Source organism: Pholcus phalangioides, unplaced genomic scaffold, assembly GCF_987345545.1.
Source record: "Pholcus phalangioides strain wild (caught in Gottingen) unplaced genomic scaffold, Ppha-v1.0 ptg000024l_1, whole genome shotgun sequence".
NCBI classification, from domain to species: Eukaryota; Metazoa; Arthropoda; class Arachnida; order Araneae; family Pholcidae; genus Pholcus; species Pholcus phalangioides.
The window spans coordinates 17,814,127-17,841,522 of record NW_028301616.1 but is presented as its reverse complement, the minus strand read 5'-3'; the positions used below and the strand labels follow the sequence as shown (position 1 = coordinate 17,841,522).

General features: G+C 38.4%; 2 protein-coding genes across 2 annotated transcripts in view; one reads left to right on the top strand and one right to left on the bottom strand.

Annotated features, from left to right (window-relative positions):
- Positions 1 to 13,115, top strand: part of LOC149068879 (nose resistant to fluoxetine protein 6-like) — a 44,096-nt gene extending 30,981 nt beyond the window's left edge. Inside the window, exons 4-15 of the mRNA XM_089250588.1 lie at positions 889 to 982; positions 2,285 to 2,394; positions 5,025 to 5,195; positions 6,168 to 6,261; positions 7,522 to 7,611; positions 7,706 to 7,871; positions 8,753 to 8,832; positions 9,003 to 9,125; positions 9,329 to 9,449; positions 10,698 to 10,884; positions 11,680 to 11,822; positions 11,931 to 13,115. Of these exons, the coding sequence (XP_089106714.1) occupies positions 889 to 982; positions 2,285 to 2,394; positions 5,025 to 5,195; positions 6,168 to 6,261; positions 7,522 to 7,611; positions 7,706 to 7,871; positions 8,753 to 8,832; positions 9,003 to 9,125; positions 9,329 to 9,449; positions 10,698 to 10,884; positions 11,680 to 11,822; positions 11,931 to 12,332 (1,781 nt within the window). The 3' untranslated portion in view covers positions 12,333 to 13,115. The remainder of the gene's footprint in view (positions 1 to 888; positions 983 to 2,284; positions 2,395 to 5,024; positions 5,196 to 6,167; positions 6,262 to 7,521; positions 7,612 to 7,705; positions 7,872 to 8,752; positions 8,833 to 9,002; positions 9,126 to 9,328; positions 9,450 to 10,697; positions 10,885 to 11,679; positions 11,823 to 11,930) is intronic.
- A 1,279-nt stretch (positions 13,116 to 14,394) lies between these two features.
- On the bottom strand, positions 14,395 to 26,024 carry Snapin (SNAP associated protein). Its single transcript, XM_089250589.1, has 5 exons — positions 25,851 to 26,024; positions 24,705 to 24,857; positions 23,979 to 24,025; positions 21,944 to 22,062; positions 14,395 to 19,517 (listed from the first exon to the last, which is right to left on the bottom strand). The coding sequence occupies exons 2-5, from the start codon at positions 24,851 to 24,853 to the stop codon at positions 19,416 to 19,418; spliced, it is 417 nt and encodes a 138-aa protein (XP_089106715.1). The 5' UTR covers positions 24,854 to 24,857; positions 25,851 to 26,024; the 3' UTR covers positions 14,395 to 19,415.
- Positions 26,025 to 27,396: the final 1,372 nt, after the last annotated feature.

The following is a 27,396-nucleotide window of genomic DNA, read 5'->3' as shown; positions in this document are numbered from 1 at the left end:
GATGTCATTAAGAATATTTCATACATTCATAAAGGGTGGTTGATGATGTAAGCATTATCCAAACCCCCCCCCCTTGTCACCAAAAGTCAGCAAATCGGAAACCCCCTCCCTTCCATCGATGTTGACGCAATACTTGAATGACCCCCCCCCCTCCCATATCTGAAAAAAAGATCTCGATTAATTTCTGATTAAATTAATTAATTCTGATTTCAAATGATTTTTTAATTACTTATTGCCGTAATTCTCAAGTTATTTTCGTTCTCAACGTATCTTGAAATCACATTCCTTTCCATAGTTATAGTTTTTTTTTCACCACTAATTTATCTTTTTTTCCACTAATTTATCTTCTTTTCACTAATTTTTTTCCCACTAATTTATCTTTTTTTTCACTAATTTATCTTTTTTTCACTAATTTATCTTTTTCCCACTAATTTATCTTTTTTTTCACTAATTTATCTTTTTTCACTAATTTATCTTTTTTCACTAATTTATCCTTTTTCCCACTAATTTATCTTTTTCCACTAATTTATCTTTTTTTCACTAATTTTTTTTCACTAATTTATCCTTTTTTTCACTAATTTATCCTTTTTTCCACTAATTTATCTTTTTTCCACTAATTTATCCTTTTTTCCCACTAATTTATCTTTTTTTCCACTAATTCTCAAATTATTTACTTCAAAAATTCTAAAACTATTTCTTTGATTTATTCCAGAGTAATTTCTTTCATCAATTCTGTAATAATTTCCTTAATTTATCCCGAAATTATTTCTTTCATTTATTCCGAAATTACCTCCCGTTTTCCAAGATTCTTGATTTCTTTCATTTTTTTCTGGAGAATTATTTCTTTGATTTTATATTCTACAAATAATTTATTTTGATTCTTTTCAGTTCCCGAGCAAATAAGTCTGAAGGGAAACCTCGACATCAAACACTGTGAATCCAAACAGCAATTCAACGTCGATAATGAACAACTGGCTGTGCTGTGAGTATACAGTTTTTGTAGCGGTTTTCCGTAGTTTCACAAACATTCCCTTCCGCTAAATAAACAGACCTCGTTTTGTCGGATCCTGTTGGCCGTCACCGTCAGTGCGTTTCTTACCGTGGGATGTAGAGCTCCTGCAAACCGTAGGCTGGCTTAGGGCCCTTTCACACGGCGCTGGTGCGGACGCGGGTCCGGGAGAAGTTTTAGCCGTTGGTACAAATGGAGCCTTTCAGACGATGCAGACAAGCAATGTTTTCCTTACTAAGGAACGTCAATCTCTACCCCGGCCAGGTCATAGAAGACGACGCTCGTGGGCCTCCACCTCTCTCCATCCGCATTCAATATCGGTCATATACAAGACGAATGTGGATAAAGTTTTAAAAAGTTTGGCTCTCGAAAGAAATTTCAATGGTTGTACTGTTGATATTTGGCTTTATTGACTAATGAGTTTTGCCGACCACTGCCCCAGACGATCAAAAATCTGGTTCCTGGGCCCAACAATCACTTTCGGAATGTTTGCCTCAGTTGTCGTGGTTCCCTAGCAATGCGTTTCAGACATTCACGTGCCTTTGCAATGGTTTGTCACTTCTTTGATTCCGCCAGTATTATAGTGTATATGCCTTTATAATGGTTTGACACTTTTTCAATCCTACCAGCAATTGAAGAAGACCCGGGTATTTTTGCTAGTACAGTTACAAAGTAATCAATGGTACTAAATGTTCCTCTCTTCCTATAATAGGGTGACCAGAATTCACGTGAAATCAATTCACACATATTGATTCGTTCATTTTTAAATAATTTAATATTTCTGATTTATAAATACGCGGTGGTTATAAATAAAAACCGGCACTACTCACACGTATGTAGCGCCCATTCTGATGAAACTTGGTATGTAGGATATATGGACCACGGTGAGAGTGGAGGCGAAAAGCTGCATAGCTTCGCTACATAGGTCGGAGTAGTGTCAGTTAAATCAAGCGGACGCTACTCCGACCTATGTAGCGCCCGCGCGTAGTAGTGGTTGTATTTCATCGAAACTTGGTATTTTCGTTATTCGGACAGTGCGAAAAAGATAACTGCGATAAAAAAGAGCCACTTTCTCACCTGGTGGTAAAAAATTCAACTAATTTTTGAATCTTTCTTCCCCCCCCCCCCTCCCCATAGTCCATATATCCAAGTTTCTCCATCAGAATGAGTGTTACATACGTCTTAGCAGTGTCAGTTTATTTTGTAACCACTCTGTACATGACATCTCCACACCATTGAATACAAAGGTTTCTCGCATGAATTTTCTCTTTACAGGATAGTCGTTGGAGTAGTCGGAGTCCTTTTATTTATCGGGACATCACTGGATGTGATCACAACTCTGCGCCGTGACGACGACGATCCAGAGCCACCAGCGATCACTAAAAGCAAGTGTTTCTATTTTCCAGAATTAGCACAATAATTATTGTTTCATATTGCACATCGTTTGCTGCTTGTTATTTTTCGAATATGGTAGTTATCTGTAAGGCCGCAATTGGAGTGTGGGGGGGGGGGAAGAAGCGGGTCTGGTCAGCACCTCCTAGAGACAGAAGGCCTCTGCACCGTTTGCCATAAACGTCATTCAGGCTGCCTAGCATTTTCGCCACATTTTGAAACACAGCATCCTATTTCGTTTCTTCTTATTTTGGCGTAGAATCTTCTTGATTGGCTCACAAATACCGCATAGTGATTAGATGTGGGGCATAGAAATCGCCAATTCTAAGCCCGAGATCATTTCTTTTCCTCACAACGATGATACAATTCTGATGATGGTCTGGCCTGGCACGAGCAGGGAATTTTTTTCCCTGAATATTCTGAGGGGGAAAATAAATAGACTACTTACCGACGTCACAAGCAGAGTGCGGAGGCCTTCGAGGAGGTGCTGGTCTGGTGCCCTGGAAGCCAGATCATAGCGGGGCGAAAATTTCATCCCTCAACCCAGGGGTTCTTAATTATTTTTCCAAAATCCAAAACAAGATTTGACCCTTGACGCTGTTCGCACTTTGAAATTAGTGAAACCAGCGACGCAATAACGACGTGTATTTATAACAGGACTGCAAGTGAATTTGTACGACCCATCTCTCGAACGCCCCTGCGAATCAAATAGCTCGAGAACCCCCCTCCCTCCATTATGATGGTAAGTAGATTTGTGCTGCAATCGGAAGGGATATAAATTGGAACTAAAGGTATGTCTTGTGCATCTTATACTAACATTAATTATGTATTTACCGTACACACGAAGAATAACTGTTACAATTTTGGAGCAACGATATAACTAATATTATTGCTCAAAAAATATTTATTAATATCATGATACATCGGCACTACATTGAAACACACGCACAAAAACACTCGTTTCTTTACGAAATTTCTGAATTTTCGAACCAAAAGCTCCAGAAGTTCATGAATATCATTTCCTGATTCATCAGAATGTAATGAGTTGGTTTTTTTTTATGGATGTTTTATGGCAATTTTTTATCCACTAGAAGTGAGGATTCTCGGATTTCAGAATGTACGTGTTTTTTACGAGACACCCGGCGCCATCTAAACACGTGAGTGCATGTAACACATCCTGCAAGAGGGACCCTAGACTGGGGTCTTTAATGGGCCCTTCAGGTCAGACTGTTCAAAAGCACATCTATTACGAAATTTGTAGGGTGAAAAACGGGTAGGAGCCCTGACAGCCTCCTTCCCCCCCCCTTGTGAGGGCCATTCGTGGACCCCTCAGTTGCATAGGGGCTTCCACGATGAGATCTACTTCACCACACACCAACTCCGGCCATATCGGTGCGTCACTGAACTAGTACTAACTACACGTCACTAAAATAGGACAAACTGCGTCACTGAACTAGAACAAACTGTACGTCGCTGAACTAGAACAAAGTGTACATCACTGAACTAGAACAAACTGTACGTCACTGAACATTGAACTAGCACTGACTGTACGACACTGAACATTGAACTAGCACTGACTGTACGACACTGTACATTGAACTAGCACTGACTGTACGACACTGAACATTGAACTAGCACTGACTGTACGACACTGAACATTGAACTAGCACTGACTGTACGTCACTGAACTAGAACAAACTGTGCGTCATTGAACTAGAACAAACTGTACGTCACTGAACTGGAACAAACTGTACGTCATTGAACATTGAACTAGCACTGACTGTACGACACTGTACATTGAACTAGCACTGACTGTACGACACTGAACATTGAACTAGCACTGACTGTACGTCACTGAACTGGAACAAACTGTACGTCATTGAACATTGAACTAGCACTGACTGTACGACACTGTACATTGAACTAGCACTGACTGTACGACACTGAACATTGAACTAGCACTGACTGTACGTCACTGAACTATAACAAACTGTGCGTCATTGAACTAGAACAAACTGTACGTCACTGAACTAGAACAAACTGTGCGTCATTGAACTAGAACAAACTGTACGTCACTGAACTGGAACAAACTGTACGTCACTGAACTGGAACAAACTGTACGTCACTGAACATTGAACTAGCACTGACTGTACGACACTGAACATTGAACTAGCACTGACTGTACGACACTGAACATTGAACTAGCACTGACTGTACGACACTGAACTATAGCACTGACTGTACGACACTGAACTATAGCACTGACTGTACGACACTGAACTAGCACCAACTATATATAGCTCACAAAATTAGTATTAATTGTACGTCACTGAACTAAGACAAACTTTACGTCACTGACGGTGCTCTCAAAGACCGTTCAATTCTTTGGGAAAGAGCGCAAACCATCCTAAGGTAATCTCACTGGGTGGTCAGCGGTCATGTTTCTATGTCTGCACGTCACTGAACTCGTTCCAACTGTACGGCCCCGAACTAGAACTTCTTATCAAAGATCAATCAATCAATGTCTTTGCAGAATTATGCACTTATACTATTGATACCATACTCTTATTATTCATGCGAGTTGAGTTTTATGAAAAGAGCTTTATTTTTGCTTCTTCCGCAGAGCTGCTGTACCGTTTCCTGGTGTGCTTTTCGGTGTACACCAATTTCCGGAAGCTCATCAGCACCAAGGCACCGCGGCACAACCTTGGTGCCGTCAATGGAGTCAGGTTCATCACAGTGACCTGGGTTCTTGCTGGACATACGTATCTATACGCCGATTATAATATGATGAGTAGGTTTACTATTTTAATTTCCAATGGATGTTATTGAGCAGAAGTCCTCCTGAAGAGCAGGGGGTGCACAAACTTTTCAGATATGCGGTATTTGAAAAATTTTCCGGTTGTAAATGTCTATTTTACTTGTCTTTGACAAATTTTCCGGCTGTAATTGACAACTTTATTTGCCTTTGATAATTTTTTTGGCTGTAAATGCCACTTTTACTCGCCTTTGAAAAATTTTTCAGCTGTAACTGGCAGTTTTGCTTGCCTTCGACAAATTTTTCGTCTTTAATTGACAAATTAATTTACCTTTGACAAATTTTTCGGCAGCAACTAGCAATTTTACTTAATTCTGACATTTTTTTTTGGCTGCAACTGGCGACTTCACTTGCCTCTGAAAATTTTTTCTGCGGTTAATGACAACTTTACTACCTTTTGACTATTTTTTCGGCTGTAAATGGCAATTATACTTGCCTCGATAACTTTTTTTGACAAAATCCAATATTTTTACGAAAGAAATATGGTCAGCCTAGGTATTCATCGTATCGTGTTTGCACTGATAACTTTTCTACAGGAACCCCTTGACGGGCCGCATTTGGCACCCCCGGCTGGAGGTTGTGCACCGCTACTGAAGAGGTGGAAGTTGAACTACAGTCGAATACCGTTACAGCGGAAATCTCGTTTTAACAAACACTTTTCTAATCCCCCCCAAATAAGTTTACATGAGAATAATGCTAGCTTCCTTATTTCGTTATAACGAAGTGATTCCCCCGGTCTCTTAGCGTTCGTTATAACGGGATTCGACTGTATCTCCAATGTTCAACGAAATAAATACCAAGCTCACAAAAAATTCCTTAAATATGCCTAAAAAATCGCTTGTTTTTCCTTCTTCTTCACATAAATGAATTGATGTACGTAATTTACATGCTTTTGTGGCTTGCATTTGAATATGCATATTCGCTATTTTTCTCTTTTCCTCAATACAGAAAGATCCATATGCGTGTCGTGGCTGTCACCGAACTTTGCTTTCCAGATCATAGCGAACGCCATGTTGACCGTAGATACTTACATACTGATAAGGTTTGTAAATTGACCTACTATATTTTATCTACATTCTTTTGATAGTACAGTAAAACCTCGGTAAATCGTCACTCCGGTTAAATCGTCATTTTTCTTTAGTCTTTTTATAAGTATGTATAAAAGTCACCTTTTATACATAACAATGTCATTAAATCCTCGGTTACTCGTCGCCAATTTCGGGTACCTCGTCACTATGGAAGAGCTTGAGAGAGAACGAGTGGAACAGATGCGATTTCTACGGCTTCCTTTGAAGAAAAATCTTGATAACGACTCACTGCTATACGTTCAAAGGTGACCATAAAAACCTTATGCAGGGTGTCCTGTAAGTGCCAATGCGGCTTTTATTTAATCAACCGTCCCCGTCGTAGAGGTATCGGTTTTGAATTTTAAAAAATGGTTAAAACGTGTTCAGAAATCAACCTGTACCAGTTTTGAGAGTGAGAATACAACAGTGTGTGAGACAAAATAAAAAAATCTAAATTTTTATACGGTCCCCCTTGTCTTCGAACTTCCAATTAGAAAGTTTTGGCCCTGTATCTCTTGAGGCGAACAGAAAAAATTTCCACGTTCCCAAGTGCAATGTTCGCTAAGATATTCGAATCCGAAAATCGGAGAAAAGTTATGAAATAACAGCAAAAACTAACGGACAACGATCCTTTCCCTCATTTATGATGTCCTCTTCCCACTTTTCCTCTCTTTTTCGAATTTGAATATCTGAGAATTAGGGTGACCATACGTCCCGTGTTTCCCGGGACAGTCCCTGTATTTTCTGTTTTTTTGGCCCTTCCCGGTTTTCCCCGTTTTTTACGCGAAGCCTACTTGAATTTTTATTCTTTATTGAAATCAAAGATTGCAATTATTTTTCAACTCATAAATTATATTATGATAATTACAACTATAAATAAGAATATTAATATCCCACATTTGTCTTGGTGAACGTTTTATATCGTGGAATTCCACTGCAATTTGCAGTAATGCTTCATTTCCCCCCATTTTGTTTTTGCCGTAATTTCAGCAGTATTTGGCAACTTTGTTAAGTTTTGGCGACACTTTTGGCAATAATTGGCGATGTCCCGTATTTGGAATCCCAATTCCTCGTATTTCTCTCCAGGAAATATGGTCAGCCTACTCAAAATATATCTCTCTCGTATTTGAAAAGGCAGAGAAATGCTATCAACTGATCATCAATGTCTTTCAGTTTATAATCTTTCATTTCCTCCCATTTCTGATGATTAACTTATTAATTCGTTACATCGACAGTGGTATGCTGGTGACATATTCAGTACTCAAGGCTCAAGACAAGAGGAAGGGTCTCAACATCCCCATGTACATTTTCCATCGATTCTGGAGGTAAGGAACGATTGACCATTTTTTTTCGCAACGCTTTTGCTGTTGGTCAGGGCTGAATAATTGATCTTTTTCCGTTCGTTTGTTGGATGAACAGGTTGACGCCTCCTTACATGATGACGATCGGCCTTCTGATTGCGGTTCCCATCATCGGTTCGGGTCCGCTTTGGAAAGTTTACTTCGAGCCTCTCATCAGGAATTGCAAAGCGAACTGGTGGACGAACCTTCTTTACGTCAACAACTACGTCAACACGTACGATTACGTAAGTTTCGTTTTCCAGTGTTTCTACCAACAATACAGGATGGTTCAAATTATTTGTCCATAGGACTATCTCTGTTACAGTTTGCTTTAGAAAGTACACTTTTAATTACAAAAAGTTTTCAAGCGACACGCGGTTTCATAAAATGTCTCTTTTTTGAGGGGTAGACCGGTGCTAGTTGGCATAGTGTTTACTTCGGCATATTTTTCCCCGTAATACTTAACAGCAAATATGACCGATGCTGGGAATAGCGGTACTCCTTGGCTGCAAATTAATGATGAAAATATCGCTGAAAATTGTACGCTCATTTCGTCAAATCTGTTTGAAAATTTAATATCTGAGGCTTTTTAACCAATCTAACAATGCAAACTTTCGCAGAATCGTATACCAGCGCGTAGATGTCCGTACCCTTAGGGTGGAAAAATCAATTTCCTTTCAAAGTTTGAAAAAATGGCATAGGGAACAGCTTTTGGCTGCAGCAACAACATTGTCGTCACACTTTACACAAAGATGACCAAGAAGTCGGCCTGGGGCTTCCAGTACCTAACGGATCGCAGTTGTGGGTCCGTTTCTTCAGCCGTTGTTGTTTTATAGCAGCGGTTCTCAACCCTTGGGGCTCCGCGGGCACTAGAGGAAAATAAACTAAATCAGTAAATTTGATAAATTTTTAAAAAAAGAAGCCTGCGGGGCTCCGCTACAGAAATTATTTACTAGAAAGGGCTCTGCACATGTCAAAATAAAAGTTGAGAACCACAGTTTTGCAGCATCTCGAAACTGCATACTTCATTATATTTTCCCCCCACTGTATTTAACACGCGTGTGTATGTGCGACTTCTATCAATCTCTGTAAAATTATATCTCAGTATGGTGTTAATTGATTGCAGTGCTTGGAGCATACGTGGTATCTCGGAGTGGACATGCAGCTCCATGTATTGGGCCTGTTGGTCTTGCTGCCTCTTATCAAGTGAGTCCTTTCTGCATGTTTTATTAAGTTTCTTTCTGTTAAATTCAATGGCTACCACGTGTTGACTATAATCTTAGAAAGCCTGGGTGAAGCTAGTATTTTTGACGGCGATGAAATAAGTCAAAACAACTCATGTCGTTCTCTTTATTTCTGTTGCGTACCTGCTAAAGGTGGCCGAAACTAGCAGCCGTGGTCGGAGCAGTTCTGGTCGTTGGTTTCTCAACTGTTGCGGGCCTAGTCAATGTCATATTCGATCTCCCTCCCAGTCCTTTAGGAGTTTTTCCAGATCCCGAGTAAGTGAGAACCCAATTCCTTTAATTGTCAGGCTATACTGTACATTTTTCATGGCCATCGTTTTTTTTTTTTTTAGTTATCACGCGTACCGTTCACGTATCCAAACGGGGTACAATGTGATCACGCATTTTTACGCTCGTTTTCGATGTTTCATCTCGAATGTATTTTCCAACAGTGAAATTTCTTTTACTGCGTCCTTTAGCGATCGTGTGTACGTCGAAGTGCCAAATTATTTCAAGCCATACGGACACGTCGCCCCGTATTTCCTGGGCGTCCTCCTCGGCTACATAATAGTCAAGAAGCCCGATTTACGCATACCGAGGGTGAGGAGAAAATTTTTATTTGGTTTATTTCTCTCGAAATGATTTTTAATCGATGCAGTTTAGGACACAGGGTGTCCCGTAAATTTGTAAATAGTTCGTTTACAAATTCATAAAAATTTAACGAAATAGTATATTTGAATGCGGTTTTGCGCAAACAAGTTATTCTTACGAAAGGGGGATATTTTTTTACTTATTTTTTGTTTTAGAAAAAACGTTGGTTCAAATTTTTGTCGATAGAGGGCGCTAAATGAATACGCAAATCAATGTTCTGTAGAATGCAGGGTGTACGATTAACCGCACATTTCGGCATTTGCCTGTCACTGGTGCTTGTATAAAGTTTTCATTGTGATACTGACATTGGTGGGCCTATTAATTGGTGGGTATAAGTTGTTTTGCCTCCGCGCTAAGCTCGTGACGTCACTGAAGAAGGTTATGTAACCTATTGCCACTACAATAGGGGTCTCCTTAATGTAACCTATAGTCATTGGATATTGCAGGCTACTAAACCAGACATGCACCTCGTCCATATTCCTGTGCGGAACCTCTAACGAATTGGTACATGTTGGAATGTGTGTGTGTGTATGTATAATGAACCTTACGTGAAGTTTGTTTCTGTGTAATGCTTGTTATGTGTAGTGCTGCCATCTGCAATAAATTTTTTAAAGTATGAGTTTTTCCTCAACTCATAGAGCGTGAAGTGTAATGAATGAATAATTATAGCGTTGTAGGCCTGTTGCTCTCTGCGGCGAGACTTTTAACGGGGAGATCGGCTCGCATTTGCGCCTCGAAGTTGAGAACCAACTTCAGCCGATCACCACTGCGGTGGGGTCTGAACCCGGATCCTCGCGATGGGAGTCCGTCACTATGACCACTCGACCACCACAGCGGCGGATATAGCAGGCTGACGCATGCGCCGTCTTTACCCTTTTTTGTAGCACATTCAATGGTTATAGGTGAGATGACCTTCTTTAGTGACGTCACGAGCTTCGCGCGGAGGTCTTCAGCTATAGACGGTGTTGCCCAATCACTCCTTCCGGAAAGCGCCCTTTATCAGCAAAAAATTGGCATTTTTTCTGTACCAAATGAATCTGTACCTTTCGAGAGAATAGCTTTTTGCAAACCGCATTCAAAAATATATCGATTTCTTCCATTTTTACGAATTTATGAGACACCCTGTGTTATGAATGGTACATATTGATCCGTATTACATAAGTCTTTGTTTGTTTTTCTAACTTTTTCTCCTTGAAGCCACTGCGATTTTTTGGTTGGTTGTTTTTCACGACTCTCACGCTGACAGTGATGTATGGAACGTACTCGTGGAACAATGGCCGCATGTGGACCACTTTGGAATCGGCTCTTTACGGCGGCACCTCGAAATTCTGCTGGGCTCTCGGCATATTCTGGTTACTTCTCGTATGCTGCACTGGCAATGGAGGTGAGCAACTTCTGAGTTTGCTTTGCCTCAGCCAATTATGTATCTTAGGACACTGATGTACCTAAATTTACATTATTTCGAATTGCCTAAAAACGTAAATATCCATCAGTCCATGAGAGAGCAGCTGCGAAACTTTGGGAACATCTTACTGAAGAGATGTTGAGAAAAAATTATTCCAAAGGTCACTGCGGGAGACTTACTACATACACGTTACTTTTTTTGGTTACTACATCGCAGGAATATACAGTCGGCCCCGCTTAATCGGGTAACGGATAAACGGATACCCCCAGCTTAAACGGATAAAATCCTCTGGAACAAAACTTTCTCCCATACAGACAATGTCCAAGTTTCCAGCTTAATCGAATATTACGATTCACGCGGCATCTGGGTTCATAGCTAACACCCAGCACCGCAAATTACTGGCGAACCGTTGATCTTAGAGGCATACTGCCAATTATGAAAAGTATCCAAGTAACGTGTGGAATTCAGATATGTCATTCATGTTCGAAGGGGTTGTATAGTTATTAAAATTAAAAAAAAAATACTTTTATACGGACATCCTGTGCTCAAAAACCCAATTAAAAAGTTGTTGCGCTGTCTCTCCTGAGGGCAACAACAACAAAAATTCCACGTTCCCAAGTGCAATATTAGCTGAGATATTTGAATCCAAAAATCGGAGAAAATTTGGGTGGGTTATTTAGCATAAATGAGGGGGGGGGGAGAAGAGTTTTTCATATGCCCAGAACGTGAAAAATTTGAGATTCTACTGTATAGTTGATCATGTTTACATTCTAGGAGTAATCAACGACATACTCTGCTGGAAAGCGTGGATACCTCTAAGTCGAATATCCTTCGTCTTCTACCTCATCCATCCGCTGGTGATTTGGGTCCATGAGGGATTCGCACATGACAGGATGTACTGCAATAACTACTACTGGGTAAGGAAACGCTACTATTCCAGAATGTGTTTGCTGGGTGCCCTGGTTCCTAGGATTCTTTTTACTATATTGAATTGTTGTTCCTTTCTTTCTCCCTTTATTTCATAGGCGTACAATATTTTCGGCCACTTCATGGTGTCGCTGGGCATTTCAGTCATCGTGAGCATGGCATTCGAAGCTCCTTTCTTGGCGATGGAGAAGATCATCTTCGGTAGAGCGGGAGGACACGACGACAGCGGCAAAACCGAAAAACCTCAAGTGAAACAGAACGGTAAAACCACCTCGGGATCCAATCACCATCCGTCGCCGTTCAATGCCGAGATGAAAACCAGGCCTCATCAGAACGGCAGCAACGGGGTGTACAGGAACGGGTGCGACGGTCACAATGGGATCTACCGCAACGGCACCGACGGCATGCACAGGAACGGAAGTGACGGACTATACCGTGTCTCCAAAGAGAATGGACACAGGAACGGAGGAGTTGAAAATGGTGGTTTCTGCAGGTTATGAGGTGTGAATCAGAAGAGACTTTGCCATTTTTCTTTTTATCCTCACCCGATCCTCATTCGAAGCAAGTAATGTAACATGAAGGGACATACATTTGCAAACATATCCACTCAGGGGCGCATCTAGAGATCACTGTTGGGAGGGGCGATATTTTTTTACACATTAAGGATATGTTGACCATACGTCACACACTGTCCCGTTTTTTAGTCGAAGTTTTCTTCAATTTGTTATCTAATCAAAAACATTGATGCAAGTAATTTTCGGATTTATTGAATGAAATATCATATTCGAATTTCGCTTGCGGGGGTGGTAATCACCCGATCACCCCCTTCCCCCATAGATCCGCGCTTGTTTCCACTTACACATTCGCGAATCTGGTCCCCAAGAGTTGCTGCTTATCCCGGACGAGTCATTGCCATTGTGGACAGACTGTCCCAAATTGTAAACCGTGGACTTCAGAAACATACTTTCAATTACAAAAAGTTTTCAAACGACGCGCGGTTACTGAAAATGAATTAAATGTTTAAAATTCCCAAATAATCTTTGTGCTATATTTTCCAGTAAGTGAAATGTAAATGGGGCTCTGAGAAGCGATTCACAAAAAAATTTCGTATTTTTAAATGCGGTATCAACGAATACATTTGACATTGAAAATGTTCAGCATTTGTCGCTAATGACTGAGGGTGTGGTTCCCAAATCACAGTATCCAAACACTGTATCAAAAGTCAATTTCTTTATTTTTATATGTATACGACCCTCAAATAAATTTCAGAGCCACATTTACATTTCACTTATTGGAAGCAGTGCGGTCTTAACGCATGGGCCCGGGGGCCTCAAGAAAAAAGGGGCCTCACAAAAATGAGAACCGGTTGAAATTTTCGAGGTAGGGCCTCAGAAAAATCACTTGACCCGGGGGCCCATGGTGCTCTTAAGACGGCCCTGATTGGAAGTACACTGGGTTTACCAAAAAAGTTAATTTTTCTATTTTTTTGTAATTTTTATACACGACCCTTTGAAAAGTCAGACATTTTAAGTAACTGTTATAAGGGCGCTCTTTTGATGATGGGTACAGGCAGTGCTCGCGATTAGAAAAAATATGTGAAGCCCTTCTATTATATATATCTACATCAGTTTCCCAACCTTTTTTTCCCATGCCTCCTTCTTCAGAAATTTTTTTCTCCCACCGCAATCGAACCTATAGGATCCTATGTTAAACCCGTTGCTTCTACCGTCCCTTGGAACTTTCCACCGCCCCCAAGGGGCGTTAACGCCTACGTTGGGGATCACTGATCTACATCATAATTTATTTTGAGCTTATCGAGGTACAATTAAAATACGAGTGAGCTCTAAAGTTAAGATACATTTTAAAGCGAGCTTATCTGAGTCGAACCTCACTCACAGCTTCAAATCGATAAGTCTTTTGTCCTTTGGTGAATGGCTTTAACAACGAACGATATTTTTTTATGCCACAAATTGAACTTATTCACATGCAATGGCTGCCGTAACCTACGGGTGTCTCTTGTCAATAATCCAAGTTGTATGAGCATAAAAAAATATACTTCAACTCACGAGCAAATATTCGCCTAACAAACAAGCAATATATAAGAGCTCATTCAACACAAGCTCGGGAGCTTCCAATAAGTCAAGGCTAACCACATTGTTTGAATGAGTTTTGTTTGATGGAACCAAAACTATTTTTTTATTTGCTATATTATGGTAATTGATTTTTGTTGTGTTGGTATTTTTGTGCTGTGAATGAATCAATGGGGTCTCCGTTATTTTGTGATACAATAGTTGATTCAAGATACAATTTCGAGGATAGAATTGATCTCTTGAATCAAGTTATCACTGTACATACGAGTATTATATAATCAGACTTATTCAAAACAGCAAAATTTTATGTGGGGGGGGGGGACAGGAAAAGCCTGAATTACCTTTTTTCTTGCAACAGGACGGTTGAAAATCAAATGAATGGGTTAGCGGACAGTTTAGGATGAGAGGAATGAGTCTCAAGAATGACACAGAAGATGGAAAAAGCAACAGTAATCACATTCGTTGTACTTACTTTGATCGCATATATTATAATACTTACTTCACGACAGGAATGTAAGGATTGATGAACATTCTGAAACACATTAGGCATATTCCACTCAGATGCAGCAATGAATGGCCAAAATTCTGACGTATTGTTCATAAGACTGAATTGGAGTTTCATAGACAGAGTTCTTCAGATGTCTTCTCCCCAAAAAAAGAAAATTAGGGACACATCAGATCAGGTGATCTATTGGTTCTCTTTGCCCAATCAATCTGTGACCTCCAGCACTTTCCATTTTTAACTGTATGAATTTTTTACCAAAAAAAAAGGTTGTACAGGCGTGTGTTCTATCCCCTCCCTCCACTAAAGTTTGGTCCAATAGTTTTAAATCACCCAGTAGCCAGTACACAGGGTGAACTTGTCCTAATCTGCTATAAGGTTACACCAATTTCATCACAATATCTGGATTTAATGGTGAACTAGCTACAAGCGCTGAAAGATTGACAAAGTGCAAAATCGAATTTCCGTCAAAATCTGTAACCGTCAATTCTGAATGTTCGTCAAATGTTTACTTCGACAAACACCCATTTCAGTGATGCATTGCAAACAAAAGGGCTATATTACTCCTGAACTAGAACACAGATATGGTTTATTGTAGACTTTTTCCGAAATTGGTGGAATGGGCAAGTTTTTAGTAAATTATAGCTAGAAAGGTGTCTGTGAAATTGGCAATTACAGATTTTGCACTTTCCCAATCTCTCAGCACTTGTAGCTCACCATTAAATCCAGATATTCTGATGGAAAGAGTATATATTTATTACTTTATAAGATTTTTCTGCTCTTTTCAAATATATGCTTATTTTGCTTATAAATCTTTCAAAAACTTGACACATTTTTTCTTCTATAATCCCTTATCCACAGTAACTCGAAAACGATTAGATATAGGGATGCTATGGTGTTTTATGTTCCTCATGGGGCTCATCTATCCCCCCCCCCTTTTGTTTGGCAGATTAGGTCAAGTTCACCCTGTATACTCACAAACCATAGCACTTTAATAACCAAAAATAGAACTGCACAATCTGTGGTTGTAAAAATAAAATGCAACAATATTACCAAATGTAAATAAGACAGATACTACGATGCAAGAACATAATATATAAACTCATATAAAATCCTCTAATTTCATTCTTGATAGTGAACTAAACTTTCATCTCGTTTTTTATGCTTATATATTTTTTGTGTATATAAAATAAATGTTGCGTTGGAACGTAATGGAATGTTGTAAATATGGTGGTTGGTGATAAAACTTATTCAAAATGTATTTTTTTACTTTTCACATCCATACCGTTTTTTTAAAAAATTTTCTTACCTTTTCATGGAAATAAACGTATTTCATTTTATATTGAATCTTGCATTCTTTTGATCGACAATATTCTCGATTGTTGTATCTGAAACACCAGGCCAGTTGCCAGAAATTTCATTCGGAGAGGGACCACTTTCATTTTGGGGGAGACCAAAGTGATAGAACAATAGATTTGGCCACCTTTCCCCCTTTTTTCTGTCATTTTCTTCATTTCGGGGAGTGGGGGGGAACAAGGCCTCCACCGATATGGCCTTGTGAAACACTATTTTATTCGATAACACTGCTCTACAAGGAAAAATTGTCTTATATGGAAATATAAGTCATCACCCTAATAAGTCGTTGCTCCGGTTAAGGGTGGATTCACATATATAGACATGGCATACATTCTTTAACACACAAATGTCTGTCCGCGATTGCGCAGCCACGATACGATAGATATGAATATGTTCATTGGTTTTATGTTAAAGAATGTTCGCCGTGTCTGTTAAATGTGAATCAACCCTAAGTCGTTGTTTTTCTTCGGTCAAGTCCAGCTTTCATAGACAGTAATGTCATTAAACCCTCGTTTACTCGTCGCTGATTTCAGTTAACTCGTTCGTCACTATGGAAAAGTTTGAGGAACAGATTATTTTTATGACTTCCTTAAAAAAAATAGCTTGATAACAGCATTGCCATATGTTCAAAAGTCACCATGAAAGCCTTATGTGCCAAAACGAAACAGCTCAAGTAACGAAAGTTACATTGAGAAAGCTTGTTTGCTAAGTTTTTTGAAACATTAGGGACTGCTCAAGATAGACCTGAATTCAGAAATCAGGTCTAGCTTCGAGGCCTCACTAATTTAGAGCTTTAAATTTAAACTATCTTTGTTGAAAAACCAAAGAAGATTTTTTTCAAAGTTGAGGCCTTCTAAAGTCTGCTTTTCCCTGCCCGGGACCCTCCTCAAGTCAAAAGTGGACCATGTGATCGAGGTAACCTTACAGTTGTATCATGAACTACTGATACAACGAGGAATTAAAACATTACTAAACAGAATTAAAATTAAATTTCATGTATATTTAAAATTAATGTGCAATAGTTCTATTGTGAAGAAATGCTAGCTATTCTAAGAGTTGTTCTGATTAGTCTAAATTTAAAATTACTAGTATAAATCAGTGCACCAGTATATTTTACCACAAAAAGTTAAGTAATAAAAGCTCAAAAAAAGGTAAAAATGTCTATATAGATTAAAAGCAAGTAAAAAAAAAATTTCGGTTAATATTGTATAATATATTATATGGTTAGTATTGTATTTTATTATATAACACTTATATCAAAACATGATAAGTGTTATATTACTTTTAATTTATAAAACAATGCATTTATTATCGCAACAATGCACGTTGAAACTGATGGCACTTTGCCTAAGCTGTCATAATTTTTTTTTATGACATAAGTGGCGACTTTTATCAAGGTTTTACTGTATCTGTTTCTAAAGGTTCATGGTGTGGGAAATTCTAATCTGAAAATAGAAATTTGCTATCAGGCACAGTTTTTTAATTATTCAGCTATGTCTAACTTAACTGATATATGTAAGTAACTCAAGCTACTGCAGCCAAACACAAAAATTACTGAGCATAAGCATAGGGAACAATGTCTTCTTCCTTATTTGGGAAACGACAATATGATGATGCTCTAGAATGATGTTCCTTAGAATATAGTCTAAAAAGGGAGTTCTTCATATTGGGAACGTAATGCCTTCTGTTCCAGTTAGCTATGCGAATATGACTAAAGACTCATACTAATTTTAAATAAATGCCAAAATTAGTGAAACACAATGAGAATAAATGAAAAATATGAGATGATTTGAAAGTATCTTCCATAATATTAGGTATGAAACAAGACTACACCAAAATTTTGGATATTTTCTGTGTGAGTGAGGGGATAGCCACAACAGGAATTCTCATTACAAAAAAAAGATTCTGCCTCAACGTTAATGGAAAGTCGAAGAAAAAAATATATATAATGAGAAATTAGTAGCCAGTGATCATGTTCCTCCCTCTTCACATCAAGCTAGGTCTTGTAAAACAGTTTTTCAAAGCCATGAATCCATCCATGCAAAAATAAAGGAAAGAATATTTGTGGGTCCCCGAATACAACTTCAGAAAGACACAGATTTTGAGCAATGCCTGACACCAAAAGAGAAAATCACATGGATTTGTTTCAAGAATGTAACACAAAACTTTCTAGGAAAAAACTAACAACTATGAAGAATTGTTTCAACAGCTGATAAATGCGTACATGACTTAATGCTACAGCATGTCCTTAAAAGTTCATTTCCTAGATGCACATTTTTATTATTTTCCTGAGAACAGCGGTAATGTTTCCAATGAACATGGCGAAAGTTTTCATAAAGACATGATGACCATAGAAAAGCAGTATGAAGGAAAATAGATGCCAGCAATGCTTGATGACTGTTGCTGGAACATTATTTGAGAGAGCAAGTGATCACGAAGAAAAAAAAGCCTTTAAAATTCTTGGAGGGACAGAATAAAAGAGCAAAATAAGGGAATGTCTTGTATACAAGTCACATCAACAAGCAAGTCAGAATGCAAAACACATGCAATAAATCTTTTTTTTCAACTTTAGGTATAAATAGAACAACAGACGAACATCCCATGGACATGATCAGCAACAATTATAGGAATTTCTTGGGAGAATGTCACTGAAAAAAGAGGGGAAAAAATTTGTTGTTATATCCAAGGTTTGGTTGCTTTTCATCCGTTCCAACAGAAAGGTTCATTAACATTATCGTTTAGGAGAATCAGTCAGGACTGCTGATTACTGACGCTGTAGCAGAGGTGTTTCTACCATCATAACAGAGTTTGTCCGTATGTTCCAAATAATAATAACCCATTCCATAATCATTTCTTAGCTGAAAAGTATTAAAGGTTACAAGATCATGCTTAGCTGGTGAGGCTCTTTTACAAACATAATGATTCTGCACCAAAAAGCTATGCTGAGATTTTTGGTCTTAATGGGGGAAGGAGGCTTCTCTCTATCCCTTCGTTTAGATGTTCTTAAAATTTCACAATTTTTTTATGGGCAAGTTAAGGCTGAGAACACATTGAGTAATAACCGCTCAGAACACATCACCTTAATTATGAACATCCTGTATTAATACAATATTATACTACATACTATGTATGAATTAAACTTCATCTCTGCATAAGTAATTCTATATATACAGACTGCTCGTATTCATAAATACTCTTCAGAAAATTAATTCATACAAAAACAGATACACATAATCTGATGTAACAATTATAATATATATATATATATATGCTAGGGTAAATGTGAATTAATTAGGTTATTATGCATAACAGCTGAACAAAATGGTTACTATACATAGTAATCTATAAAAATCAAGATATTATGACCAATAACTCAATCAACCCATTTGACATAGCAAAACAAATGGAATACGGATGAATCACTAGAGAACACAAGTTTCGAGAAAAGCAACACGCACGTTCCCTTTGCAAACAATTTTCCAGTACCCTCACATTCATTAAAATTTTAGATCACTGTTGACATAAATCTACTGGTATAACACAGAATAATGGGAGCAGAGGAAACAAAACAAAGCAGTATGTTTTGGAAAGAGTTCCACACAGACAATCACTGTGTTTATCACTTCAGAACAATTTTATGATGGAGTGATTCCTGGAGAAGTTGGCACATTTTCCAGCAGCGCTTTCCTTTTTGACATGTCTCGGTTGATGCTGGTGTGCAGTTTGTTAAGCCTTTCCTGCAAACAAAACAAGATTAATAATAGGAAACATTACATATCCCTAAGCAGAAACAAAAAGAAGGGGGGGGGGGGAAGACCAGTCATCTGATATACATAACCTATACTTAAACCATGCATGCTCAACCTTTCAGAGTGTGTTGGCCACTTCATAACATGAAAATTAGTCACTATCCACTTCATTACTTCACCAAACACCAACTCTGGCCATATCGCTATATTGCAATTTACTGCCATGAATGAGATGGGTTGGAAATGAAGGCGCTGTCTATCGGTAGGTCGTCTCAAGCTCGTTAGGGAAATTATCTTATCTATATCCTCCCTTGGATTTGAACCTGGGATCGTGACAGCAACCTTCAAGGTGGTAGACGAGCATCTTACCACCATGCCACTCAGACATTTGGCCACTTAACTGGCATCTACAGTAATCTGTAAATGCACCACAGATCACTTGAGTAATTTGAAAATGTGCTGAGAGCTGCTCAAACTATCTGGAACTGTACTGTGGGTCACTTAAGTTACATAAAACTGTCCCGTGGGTCACTTAAATGATCTGGATTTGCACTGCAAGTCACTTAAGGGATCCATAAATATGTCGTAGGCCACTCAAGTGATCTGGAACAGTGGCGTCGATCACTTGAGTGATCTGGAAATATGCTGTGGATCACTTAACCCTTTGAAGAGCAGATGTTTTTGCAAAGCCCATAAAAGCAATGGTCCCCACCAGTGTTCGCCAATATGCATCTAGATGCATGATTGATTCACACATCAAAATTAAATTTTACTCCTCCAAATTTCATTAAGGAGTGAAAATACTTCAAATTTCCGATGTTTTTTTTAGAGTTATTTCTCTGTTTTTCATCAAAAAAATGCTTCTCTCTTTACAAAATTACTCCTTAAAATTTTGGAGAGGAGTGAAATTACTCTTGAAATTATTTTTTCAGATAACACTGGTCCCCACTATGAGTACACAGTGCCGGAAAGGGCTAAAAAACCTGGAAACATGCCATAAGCTGCTTAAGTAATTTTGATAATCTTTCATGGGCTTTTTAAAATCAAATGAAATATATTTAACAAAATTTTCAATTTGTTCTAAAAAATGTTCAGCATTTTTGTAAAATTTTAAAACAAAACAAAATGTCAGAATCATCTTACATCGAAGCTATCTATGTTAGAATTTACATTATTAGCATTCTAACCACAAGCCTGTTTACATTCACAGTGAAGAGGAAAAATTTGGATAAGCAATGTTTGACGGGAAAATTTTGAATAATGATTCAGTTCACTTTTACGAAAATAGATTTGAGGTTGCAGGCCACATCAGATGATCCGGAGGACCACTGGTTAAGCATGAATGAAGTAAACCATAGGTTGGTCGCAGTCTAATTGCTCTCCTAACATAAAATGACAGTGATGTGACAAAAACGATGCAAATATAGTTTTCCCATGTACAATCATGGGTAGTAAAATAAAAAAAAAACCAAGTAAAACTTCAAAACAAACAAGAAAATTCGTAAAACCAAGCACTAAAACATTATGTAAAAAATAAAAACTTTGCCTGGTTCACAGAAAATCTTCAATACATTTTTAACACAAATGAATATTTTTCTTATTACTAGTTTACGCATTTTGGCTCTACAATGGAAAACCATCTTCCGATCCTCGTGGTCAGAAATCACACACAAGTAAACCTGTTGAAGGGAAAGGTGATGTTTATTTTGGCAGTCTGGAGAATTCGCCTTTGTATCAACTGAGCCTGAATGGTTTTTAAATGCCAATCAGGGTGTCATCTGTTGCAGTGTTAATAACCCTTAGACCAAAGTCTATATGTCCAAGCTGAGGATATAGGTGGCGTGTTCTTTCCATTGTTAATGAGAAAATCTTGGCAGTTCTGATGTACCCATAGAGAAAATTCTGTTAAAAAGCAACACACAATTTTGAAGTGAATTTTCTTGAGGGCCACAATATGGAATAATAATTAGAACTTGTCAGGATTTTTTCATTAATGATGGAAGGAACACGCCAACTATACCTGTATTGCAGCTTAAGCAGAATTTACAGACATCGGCTGAGAAAGGGGTTCCTCAACACTTTGCAAGAGATATGGCTCCCCGATTTTCATTTAAAGACCACTCAGGCTCAGCTAATACAAAGGCGAACACTCCATACAGTGAAAAGTAACCATGGCACCTCCTTTCAATGGTTTTACTTGTATGTGGCTTCTGACCACAAGGTTTTGTGAAGACGGCTCCCCATTGTAGAGACAAAACGAGTAAACCAGTAAAAAGAAAAAAAATCATTTCTCTTAAAAAAAAAAACAAGTTACAAATCTTCTGCAAAAATATGAAAACTATAACAGCCATCCCAAAGAAATTTTAAGCGGAGGGGAAAAAAAATGCTTCTTAAGAATAGAAAAAGAAGAAGACCTGAGCGTTTTGCAGTATGTTATTCACCAGCATGACACGGCGTTTGGCATTCATCAGTTTCTTCACATAGCTCTCTAGATCCACCATCGACTGATTAGCTTCTGATAACTTTCTCAGGTCTTAAAGGGTTAAACAACGCTGATTACAATCATGTGGAATGAAGTGACAAACATCAGAATTATAAAATACAATCATGGGTAGTAAAATAAAAAAAAACCAAGTAAAAATTTAAAATATCAAAATAAGAATCAGCAATTTTTTCTTTCGAAAAAAATGTGAATAATCTCTTCCACATTCCTTAAGAACTCATTATTTGCGATAAAGGTAACAATAAAAAAATTTCACATGCAGATTATACCCCGCTGTGTGGATTATAGGATGACATTTTTCTAAAGGCGGAGAAATTTCCTTATTACTGGATTCTAAGTCGACATGGATTATAAGCAGGAAATTATTGTACAGTGGGTCTTCAATTTGCAAGCATGGTTCATTCCACGAAATTACTCATAATCTGAATCGCTCGTATATTGAATTAACCCTTACAGAGGCAATCCCAAGGTATCTCAAAATCTTAACCAGTCATTCGGCCAATTAATTTTCCCCCTTTCTAAAAGTTTGTAGCTAATAAAATATATTTTCTTAATTAGAATTGTTTATGAATACATTGAAACTGACTTCACCATGTTCTCTTAAATATGTTCTTAAATCATCAAAAGAAAAAAAATTATAACAATTGAACAATAACTATTAGTAATTAATAATTGAAATAACTATAAAGAAAATAATTTTACAAATTAACCTACAGTAAATGGTGAGAGAGGGGGGAAGACCATTGTTGAGTACCCATTATTTATCTGTTAACTCACCACAATCTTTTACTTTGACTTTAAAAAGCAAACCGATTGTTGGTGTGCATGCAAAATTTCATATGTTAAAATTATCTTCTTTTTTTTTTCATGCCACTAAAAGTCTCTTCACATGCGTTCCCATGTTATGTGAAAAAGATCATGTTTCTGACCAATAGAACACCAGCTATGGTATTGTTACAAAATGACCTGTGTATTGAAACCTGTCAGCTATTACAGTAGAGTCTCGTTGATCCGACCTTTGCTTATCTGACATTCCGTATTATCCGACATCCCACTGCAACCCCCCCCCCACAAAAATGCATCAGTAGGCAACAGGAACTGCAAGTTGCGAGCGTGGGTGTAGTCTATTTTTTGTTGCTCCCGACTCTACTGCAGCTAATATTAGTTACCCCGACTGTACAGTGGAGAGCCCATCTACTCTATGACTATAATGATCAGTATGAAATAACTGATGAAGAAATTGTCACTATTGGCAATTGTGATTGCATATTTATGGGGGAGGGGGGGGGGGGGACTTAGCGGACTAATATCCCAGGGTGACAAGTTCAGAAGGGTGGCAAATTTGAGGAATGAGTGGCAAATTTGAGGAATGAGTGGCCAAGAAAATTAGTAGAATAGGAGAAACGTGGCAAAATTAATATAATCTTTAGATATTATTAAATTAATATTAAATAATTAGTAAAAGGTATACTAATTATTAAATTAGTATACCTTTGTCGGCACCGTAGAAAACAGTTTCAGAGAATCCAGGACTTAAAGCATGTTTGAATATGTAAATGATCAAAAGAGCGACTTATAAAGGAAGGAACCATGTTACTGAGCAATTAAAAGAGTGACGTAGAGTGTGCGCAAGTATATGAGTGACCAAAACAGTGTGCAAGCATGTGAATGACTAAGCAGTGACTTATAGAATGTGGGAGTGACCTATAGACACAAATGTACTTGCATAAGCAGAGGGGGAGGGGCTGAGGGGGTTCTAGCACAGGTTGACAAATTGGAGGAATGAGTAGTCAAGAGGCAAAATCAGACTACAATGGGAGAAAGGCGGCAAAATTTGTGTAGCCCACAGGCGGCAAAACCATAAATGCACTTCTGCAGGTAATATGTCAAAGCTGATTATCCCCCACATATATATATCACAAGGAAAAACAAAAACTAAATCATACCTTCGGCCAAACTGTCGATTTGTCGTCGCAACTCCATTTGACTCAACCTGGCAAATGAGACATTTTATGTATAGCTTTTCAAAAAACCACAGCCCGATCATCATTACTTAAAAAATAATCATCTCTACAAAGCACAAACAGTCGGCCCCACTTAATTCGGATAACGAATACTCTGTTTGAACGGATGAAATCCTCCGGCACCAAAATTTCCCCCCATGGAGACAATGTTAAAGTTCCCCGCTCAATGTGATACTTTCAATGACTTTTCCCAGCTTAATCAAACATTACGCTTCACGTGTCAAATGTTAATACACATCAACCGCATAATGATTTTATTGAATGAAACATTTATTATCAATGGGAAATATGTTACTGGGTTAAGGTAAATACTTTGATCATTTGATCATTTTTGTCGCACCACGGTCATTTTCTGCACATGAGGGCTAATTAGACTGGGGCCTACAATTTATCACTGATTCCGAACGGCAGGGTTGTTTTTTTTATACTCATCGAGAGGTTGGTGCACTAACCTCTCGATGGGGGACTCCCTGGTAAGGTAAATACATTATGAGAATCTAAGTATTTAAGTTGTCTTCAATTTGTACATTTAATTATTTTATTTTTGTTCTATATTTAGCCAATAGAGGGCGATAACTTAACTAATGGATGTGTGATTCCTTGTGTTATTTTTGTCGAAAAAATAAAAAAATTTTCTAAGCTTTTTACCTTGTCAGCTTTACACGTTCATCAAGTTGTTCCACGGAAGGTCGAAATAAACTTGTCAAGCCATCAGCCAAAGCATCTCTCGTGGGCGAATCAGGAAAATCGTCAGTTTTATCATCTACAGATGTTGCAGTGCTCGCAGTATCATCCATCCCACTAGAGGCAGAAAAAAATACATCTTGATAACATTAAATCAACACAACATTGGAGAGACAGATACAAAAAAAAAAAAATTGTTCTTTTTTGTCGGAAAAAAGAAATAATTAAAAAAAACATGTGACGTGAGGGGGAGAAATATCCCACCATTCTATTGATCAAGGTAGTTGATTTTTTCAAAAGTGCCAACTTGGCAACTTTTTTTCCATGCAATTGCCTCTTTCATCGTTGTAAATTAATTCATTTGATCGTTTCTGTCGCACAACAGTCCTTTTCTGCAAGTCCAAACCCCACTATTGCCACAGTATTTCCCGGTGAATTTTAATTAATTTTCAGGATTTTTATTTTTCAATTCATTAGTACTAGTGCACCGTCCATTCATGTAGATTATTACACATGTGTATTTGCTAAGGATTAATAGTATGCCATAAAGGAAGGAGGATGAGAAAAAAAACAGGTGAGCGGCAGGGCTTTAGTGTGCCTTTTCGGGGGGCCCCCGGGACAGACTTTTCCTTCCTGAAAGTTTATTATTGTGCAAAATAAGTAAATTTCTTCAAGGCCCACTATTCAGGTCGGGGCAGTGCCTTGGCCGCCCCAACCTAGTTACAGCCCTGGTGAGTGGTAAAAAAACTATTATCTAAAAAATCTATTAACTAGTTCCCTACACTATGCCTTGAGTTGCACTAGGATTGCAACTCGGCTCCAACTTGGCGCCCATAAGGGTAATTAAATTCCGTTCCCACCGATCGATTCACATTAACAAATTGAATTTTTTTTTTTAATGTACATGTTGCTGCTTCGCGATTGTGGCGATTGCTTGGCGCGAAAATTAGTCGCCATGTTGGCGCTGACCAAGCTTATGGAAAATTCACCGGAACATTCACAAACGTGTCAGAGAGCATGGTTGTTGGCGACATATCGCTGATTTGGCATAGTCGAAAACTTGGCGATAAGGTGACTATCCTACAGCAGGAATTTACCTTGGAAACTCACCTGTAAAAAGTTTTCGATCGCCACGAAAACCAGCCAAAAAATTCGTAGGAAAATGAAGCAACAATAAAATACAAACAAAAAGAATACAATATATGCCTTCCAATTCAGGATTATTATCCAGTCAAACCAGGGAAGAATACTATGGAGCTTATTTCACAGATGAACGACCTTAACCGGCATATGATTATGTGAGATTAAACCTGACCATATTTCCACCACGGATTCGGATCACAAACCTTCAAGACTGTACTGCCCATATTTGCTCGATAGAAATACGTGAAATTGGGCTCCGAAATACGGGACATTGCCAATTATCGCCAAAAAGTAAGCAAAATTAATTTACTAACTCGTGCTGAAATCACAGAAAAGTCGCCAATCGTGGAAATGAAATGCCACTTCGAATTGCAGTGAATTACAAAGAATATGTGAAAAAAATATTCTTATTTGTAGTCGTAATTATCGTAATTTCATTTGTGAGTTGGGAGGATAATTTTAGTCGTTGATTTGAAGAATCAAAGTTCAGCTTTTGCAATTCGCTGTTGTCTTCAAAAATAAAGATATTCTGCCAAAAATATGGAAGTCCTAGTGCATGTTTTGGACGAAAATTTAGTATTAGATTGGGTCTTATTTTCGGGGAAACACTGTAGATCTATCTCTAGAGGAGGTACTGGTATATATAGACAACACCGCAACTAGATACTTTTCCAGCTGGGAAGAAAGCATTTTGGCGCCCATATATAATATAGAAACAGTTAAAGGATGCATTCGGTGCCCCCTTCCGTCCAGCGCCCGGAGCACAAGACCTACCTGCTCCACCTAGTGGCGGTCCTGTTGGTAGACACCCCACGACGATCACCACGACGCTCCGACGCACACTTTTGGAAGCACTGTGGTGCTCCTTTAAATTCGGCCTGAAAGTTATGTCGCAACAAAAGTTAATGACGAACGAGTCCGATGTCGGTCTTCTCTTGAAAACTCGTTCGTATACTGTACGATTTTGTCGTTCGCTATAGTCGGTAAAGATCGACGTGATCAAAATTAAAAATAAAAAAAATTTATGATAATTTAAAAACAAATTCTTTCGCGGGGACAAAATTGGTGTCCTTTCACCTGTCTCCCCCCCACCTCCCAAGGATGGGGCTGACACGGCTGTAGCCCTAAAAGGCTCGGAACAATCACTATCATTGTTTTTTCATGCTATAAATTTACTACAGAGCACGCCCCTCCCCCCCCCCCCCCCCCACTTCAGTGAACACAAGTTGTCGCTTGACGTCAATAAAAACGTTTTTTGGAAGTCATAAAAATGTCTCAAACATGACGTGGTAAAATGGTCATTATGCCCATTTTGGAAACGTAAAAAATGACGTCAATAAAATGACCACTTGCAAATAGTTGTACTTTCGAAAGATAGATGGTACCATTCAAAGAGTCGGCAAAAGTTGAAGCGCGGCGTAGCTCGGATTCGAACTCAGATCGTTCGGAGATTGTCCTACTATGTATCTCACGCCATGCCTTCCCCGAACGCGTTAATGAGTGCATCGTAGTA